At 41.2% G+C, this 7,500-nt stretch overlaps 1 protein-coding gene across 1 annotated transcript in view; it reads right to left on the bottom strand.

Annotated features, from left to right (window-relative positions):
* The window catches only part of LOC138024338 (protein sidekick homolog), a 63,543-nt gene that overhangs the window by 4,153 nt on the left and 51,890 nt on the right, over positions 1–7,500 (bottom strand). Inside the window, exons 15-17 of the mRNA XM_068871498.1 lie at positions 6,671–6,830; positions 3,789–3,855; positions 681–955 (exon numbers count right to left, since the gene is read on the bottom strand). Of these exons, the coding sequence (XP_068727599.1) occupies positions 681–955; positions 3,789–3,855; positions 6,671–6,830 (502 nt within the window). The remainder of the gene's footprint in view (positions 1–680; positions 956–3,788; positions 3,856–6,670; positions 6,831–7,500) is intronic.

Genomic DNA, 7,500 nt, shown 5'->3' with positions numbered 1-7,500 from the left:
CTACCTCGTTGTGGAGCCAGACACAACACGTAAGTGTTGTCACGGCATTTTCCTACACCGGCCGAGCTATTTTAAGATCAATTTCCATGCCAACTGAGACTTACCCAGGAGCCTTGTAAGCCAATCATATGCCTTACATACTTACAACTAACTCTTGAGGCCGACGTTAAATTTCGGCTTGGCTTTTTTGCGTTTGGGCACAAATCAGACCGCATGTGCGAAGTTATCCAAAGCGCATGCGTGGCATAGTTGTGCAATGACTGTTTCATCTTTTACTGCGCACGCGCGATGTTTAAGCTAACCTACATACGTGGCATTGAACGAAGATGGCGTCCTTGAAAGTAAGCATAAATTTGGCGTCTATTACGCTCAAACCCCGTGCAAATGCGGACACTGTTAGCGATAGACACACACTAAAAAATGTCGATCGTTTTCAAAACGGGTCGGTCCGCGAGCTTTACAAGAGATCACTTTACGAGCAAACATTTAATATATAGTGACTATGACGAGAATCATTGCCATCACTCTAACCGAAATAACAAGTAATAATCTAGCTGGCATCTGTACTGCATTTCTGTTTCTTTGTTTTTCATTTGACGATCCAAGAAATCAGGAAAGCCCTAGTTCACGTAGATATCCGTATATCATGATTTTATAATAATTGTTATAAATATCATTACCTCTTTATTTTCTTGGGTTGTTTTTTGAAGAATATCGGTGACCACTGTACTCTTATTACCAATAAAATCTCGAAAATGCTGGGCAAGTTTAGCTGCGTTGCCAGTAATAACAACACCGGTGGTGAATTCATAGGGAATTATTTTGCTGACAATCATCCACGATGCGTTAAAGAGATCACTCCTGTAATGTGCCGTGTAGAGATCCACCAAAATGCCATCGACCTCGTTATTTCCGAGAGCATCGACAAGCTGTTCCAGCGAGGAGTACGTCTTGCCTAATGAAATTAATAAGAATTAGTATCACCCAACTAGTGGACTAATGCAAATCCTGCAATTTGATTGGCTACGCTACTAGAGGACTATTAGTAATAGTCCTCGAGTAGCGAAAAGCGTGACGCTTTCTTTCGTTTTATTCCAATATAAATATTCCTTCAACTTGCATTTGCTAACTTTATTACTGCATTTTCTGTCCGACTAGTTGGGTGATGCTAAAACAATTAGACTCTTCGCCCTCAAGGGCCACGGGTCAATAGCCCATTCGGCTTTGCCTCATGGTCTATTGACCCGTAGCCCTTGCGGGCTGCGGGTCTAATTGTTAAATAGACCGAATGCATAAATGGCGGCCAAAAAAATATTCTTTGGTTTATGAGCTAATTATCCTCACTAGCCTCGTTTGTATGGACAAAATACAAAAGAAATGTTGCTTGAGAGCGAGGCTAGTGAGCACATAAACAAAAGAATACATTTTTGGCCGCCATTTATGCATTCGGTCAATACCGTGACTACTACACAGAGATACCTCGTTCCCAGGCCCTTTCAACGCCGAGTGCAGGACGGGCGGAAAAAGTCCTGCTCTCGGCGGCCAAAAGCCCTGGGAACGAAGTTGCTACACAAAGGAGTGAGTCCGAGCTGCTGGAAGATTTCCGTACTGAGTATGCGCACTACCTCCAGAACCTAACCCAATGAGCATACTCGCACGCCATTCAAAATGTCGAATCGTTCCTCAATAGTTTATTTCTCACTTGACAAAGACTATTCTGTTCTGGATTTTCTCATCGCTTCGACGAATGAGTGTCCAACAAGTCAAAGATTGCGACAAAGATTTTATTGTTGGGAAAACGTGCCTTGCGCTGACGTGCTTTCGTTAGGTTTCACCAAACCACTTCGTTTGTAAGACTATTGCTTTTAGACTTGTCCATATATGTGCGAGGAACACCGTATTCCTTTCAAGTATTTGATATTTTTAAAAACTGAACTACGGATATCAGATTTCCAGCATTTTCATTGGCTCGCCGGACACAGGCTACCAGTTAATATATCTGCTGTACTTAATATGGTCAACGAACGCGTCAGCAATAAAGCCAGCTGAAATCGGAAAAAAATGGCCGACAAAAGCCGTTTTGGACCGGAATTGACCGAGGCAGGAATCGATGCTTCAGTACATGAAAGAATCGTTGATCCTGGAGTTTTTGATTTAACAATTATTCTTCTCGGGCTTGCTGGATATAAAATGATTATAACCAACTCGGCTAGTGTGTATCACCTCAAATACTAATTTCCGCTCAACAATTCTATGCACTTTTCTAACACTAATTCTTTAGTTCCCTGAACTCTCTCCTTCAAAGTCATTGTCTTAGAGGCTCCTAAAAGTGGAAAAACTAGTAACGTGATCTACGATAACGCAAGAAAGAAGAATGGGTTTATTAACGAGTTGACGTCCGAGACTGCTTTCTTTTGAAATATACACGAAAAAATTACTCAATTCTGACTGGCATAAAAGCAGTGCAGTTCTGCTGTAATACAGTGCACAAACGTGTAAAGCCATCAGTGCAAAGTTGTAACACAGTGCAATTACAAATGCTTTTTGATTGGTTTAGAAACAATAGAAATTTGAATTAGCCTATTAAATCTTTTGTTTTGAAATCAAATGCGAGCCCTGGCGCAATTTTTCAACTTTTTCAATTTTTTGGGTTGGCGCAATATTAGGCTGATTTAGCAACAGAACGGAAACGTCAGTGGCGACGGCGCGCGCAGAAAAAACACCAATGAGAATTCAGAATAGAATAGACTCCACTCTTTTCTTCTTTATTCTAAATTCTCATTGGTAGTTTTTCTGCGCGCGACGTCGCCACTGACGTTCCCGTTCTGTTGCTAAATCAGCCTATTATCCTGATTGCGTGATGCACGTGGGTTTCTACTTAACCACCTCGAATTTTATCGTTTATATTACTAATGAGTAATTACGTGATTTTTCTCGTGCAATTTGGAACAAATAAGCACTTGTAAATTTCTTCAAAGACTACAAATTGCACTCGCTCTACGGACTCGTGCAATTTTGGTCGTCTTTGATTGAAAAAAATTACTCGTGCTTATTTATTTCAAAATTGCACTCGAAATCATGTGATTACCTATACTCAAGGCCTGACCAAACGCTCGCAACATTTCAACGCAACATCTCTTAACATTGTTGGGCACAACACGTTGAATACGTTTGACCACCCTGTTGCGATATGTTGCGATATGTTGCAACATGTTGGACGATGTTGGATCAAATTCGAAAACTATCATGAGTTTTCGTGCAACATTTTGGTGCTGCGTGATGTTGTACTCGTTTGGCCACTTTCACGCAACATTGTTGCACCAGGACATGCACACTAGGTCCACTTGTTGCGCGCCAGAAAATTGGGGCACATAAACATCGGCGTGTTGAAAATGTTGAAAATATTGCGTGCGTTTGGCCAGCCCTTTCAACACATGTCGCAACATCATTCAACAATTATATTGCAAGATGTTGCGTTGAAATGTTGCGAGCGTTTTGCTAGGCCTTAAAGTTTGGAAAAAAAAAAACGATGCAACGGAACCCAGAATCGAATCCATTCCCCTTTATTGCTCGATCATGGATCTAAACTATGACCACTTTGACCGTCTTTCAAAACAAATAAAATTGTAAGATTTCAACAAAAAGTTCTTAAAATAAAGCAATATATTTGATAGGCACTTTAGGTTTCCAAACCAAGACTCGCTTAAAATTATTCACCTATAACAAACAAATCTGTCAGTCTTCTCATTTTTTGAAGCCGAGAAAAGAAAGTTTCAAGTTTGACTTACTTCCTCCAGCTGTCGATATATGTCGGAGAAGAATGTCATATTCAGGAAACTGAGGGAGCGATCCAACCTGTGTAAAACAACATTCAAGAAAGAGTATCAAAAATAAAGCGCAGAGTTAAGCTACTTTCACTATACGCAAGAGATAAGAGAGCTAACCGCCCATATTATGCCGTATTCCGATAAAAATTACTTTAAATCTATGATCATAGGTAATCGCTAGTTGTTGTTCTACAGTAGCATTTGGAGTAATGATTGCAAGTTCGAATGAGGCCTAACACTACTGTGAAGTTTTTGTACCCAATTATTCCATCAGGGATCAACCCTAGTATTGGAATTGGGCCCACACAAGGACAGAGAAAAACTCTGACCCTCTGATCAAAACTCTGATCCCACCCTGGTCAGAGTTTTTCTCTGTCCTTGTGTGGGCCCAATTCCAATACTAGGGTTGATCCCTGATGGAATAATTGGGTACAAAAACTTCACAGTAGTGTTAGGCCTCATTCGAACTTGCAATCATTACTCTATGATCATAATTTCCATGTCATATTGTGTGGTTATTTCAAAGACGACACCTTATTAGCCAATAGACCATATTCGTATTCTCAGTATTGGACTGGAACTAGCTTGCAATGATGGCTAATACGGGGGAATATATTAAAAAGTATTTGCATTTGAAAAGATTTCCCCGCAATAGCCTCCATCAAGAGTAAATGAGGGGACAGAGAGGGAGGCTCCCGGTCCAGCCCTTGGGATATGTCATGTCCACGAAAGTTATTTTTAGACGAGCGGAGGTCTTTGTTCTAACGGAAGTCTGTCTTCCGAGACGTCCGCATGCAGGCCAACCTCGGTCTGATGTTTGAAAGGAAATAAATATTCATCAGCCTTCCACGTGCGGCACCATTTTCTCTTTTCACTAAGAACCTGTGAGCGAGGCAAGACTGCATGCGGACGTCTCGGAAGACAGACTTCCGCTAGAACAAAGACTTCCGCTCGTCTAAAAATAACTTTCGTGGACATGACATATCCCAGCCAATGCCCTGAGCCTCCCTCTCTGTCCCCTCATTTTCTTTTGCCTCCATTACAAGCTATTTCCAGCCCAATACTGACAATACGAATATGGTCTACTTGTGTGAAAGTCCAGTTCACAGATTGTTAAGTCCAGTTCCATCAAAGTGGATGGCACATAAACTAGGATGCTGAGAGCTGTTCTTAACATCTCCTGGAGGAACCACCCCACTAAAGCACAGCTTTATGGATCATACCCAGAGATTTCAATTATTTTACGCGAACGCAGAACGCGTTTTGCCGGACTTGTCGGCGAGCTAAACAAGAACTTGCTATTGACCTGCTTCTCTGGTCCTCCCGTCATGGCCAAAGTCAGGTGGGTCCCTCAAAAACAACATTTATTACATGACTAGCTCCATGGGCGGGTAAGATGAACCAAATCCCGTGCTGTGATTGGCTACCCGAATGGGCAAGATAGCTCGGGATTTTTCGCTTGATCTCGCAAGATCAAAGATCAATTTATTGACTATGCTTGTTCGGACAAGATTGTTGGATATTGGCCACGTTCTTTTTTGTCTCGTTCCATAAACAAACAAAGAAAGAACTTGGCCAATATCCAGCCATCTTGACCTCATGCTTGGTCAATAACTCAACTATGTAGGGCTACCGTGGACGCCTCCTTGAAGACCTACCGACCTTGATGCAGGACTGTGACGGATGGCGTGATAGTGTAATGAATGGCCGAGTTACCTCGACCTGATGATGATTGTAAAAGTGCACCGCGCGGTTATGGTAATAACATATAAATAACAACTTTCTCAGGACGGGCGCGATCTAAAATAGATTTCATATCATTATCACACGGATTCGCTCTCTCGCCTCATATTCTCTTACTGTACATTACAACCACATACGTCCCAAGCAAAATGAAATTGTGGAAAGCAAGATTTTGCCAGAGCGGAGGGTCGGAAAACAGAGATGAGGCTAGATGAACAGGAAGCGACGCTGACATTACATGGAGATATGGACGCGGAAACACGAATTAATTTGCTGCAGCTGCAACAACTGCGAACGTTTCTTATCCAAGCTTTCCACCTCAGATAGGATAAGATAACCATTTAGTTAAACGATAGAATCCTTTTTCAAGGGATTTATGGTCATTCTATCTTGTTTACGTTGTGCAATGCGGATGAACTGGTTGGTACAAACGCTTTTAAAGTAAAGATAAAAAATGATTGACTCAAGGTTGTATGTACACTTCCTCTCGTCATTTTAAGTTGTTCTTTTGTAGAGTAAGGCAACAAAATGCATTGAAATGCATTGAAATGCATTGAAATGCTTTCCGTGTAGCTAAATAGCTTTAAATACCCGTAAAACGGAGCACTGATGGAGAGGGGGGAGTAAAATGAGCGCACCGTCGACCTCAGGTTTGTCAGTTGAATTACTGTTACGAGTTATCGACGTTAAATACGGTTAAATACGGTTACTTTAGTCTCAATTTCTACTCTGAAACCGTTCGTTTCAATTTATTTTTAGGATACTTCGCCCACATTGCACGACGCGAACAACCGCGAGTTACGATAGCGCAAAGTTATACTTTGAAGTGAGGTTTTCGGGTTTCGTCGACGTCGGCGTCGTACTTCTTCAAGTCCCTTATTTCATTTTTGCTTTGCGGCGTTGTCGGTTACCCCAGCCTTCGCCGGAATTCGTCGTTGCTTTAAAACTGGTCTCCCAATTGTTTCAAGGCGCTGTTGCTTAAAAAGTGGCGCGAGATTTTCAAACCGACGGAATCGTTGGGCGAGGCAATAGCGATTGCTTAATTACTTTTAAATGGATCCAAAAGCCGAAGATGTGCTTGCTTAATTGAAAGTAATCACCTTTTTACCGCGAGTGACATCCAAACGTTGATCGAGAATCCTCACAGACATTGAGGAAGTGAGAGAACTAATTAGTAGAGATGACAATACGATCCCAGTCAGAAACCACACAATGGCAATAAATCGACCCATGATAGTCTTGGGATACTTGTCACCATACCTGATGAGAAAATACATGAACATTCGATTAGAATTGTCATTATATTAGTCGTTAGAAAAGCGACACACAATCAAAAGCGAACGTTTTTGGCTATCATTTACGATAAGATGGTATCAGTTGTGGAAGATTTTTCTACTTCAAAATCGTTTTCTTTGAACTACGTGAACTAACTTAAACTGAAGACGCAGACTACTACTACTACTACCACCACCACCACCACCACCACCACCACCACTACTACTACTACTACTACTACTACTACTACTACTACTACTACTACTACTACTACTACTACTACTACTATTGCTACTACTACTACTACTACTACTACTACTACTACTACTACTACTACTACTACTATTGCTACTACTACTACTACTACTACTACTACTACTACTACTACTACTACTACTACTACTATTGCTACTACTACTACTACTACTACTACTACTACTACTACTACTACTACTACTACTAATACTACTACTACTACTACTACTACTACTACTACTATTGCTACTACTACTACTACTACTACTACTACTACTACTACTACTACTACTACTACTACTACTACTATTGCTACTACTACTACTACTACTACTACTACTACTACTACCATTACCACTACTACTACTACTGCTGCTGCTGCTGCTGCTGTTGCTGCTAA

Source organism: Montipora capricornis, chromosome 11, assembly GCF_036669925.1.
Source record: "Montipora capricornis isolate CH-2021 chromosome 11, ASM3666992v2, whole genome shotgun sequence".
NCBI lineage: Eukaryota > Metazoa > Cnidaria > Anthozoa > Scleractinia > Acroporidae > Montipora > Montipora capricornis.
Note: the sequence above shows the minus strand (reverse complement) of the source record. Positions and strands in the feature narration are given on the sequence as shown.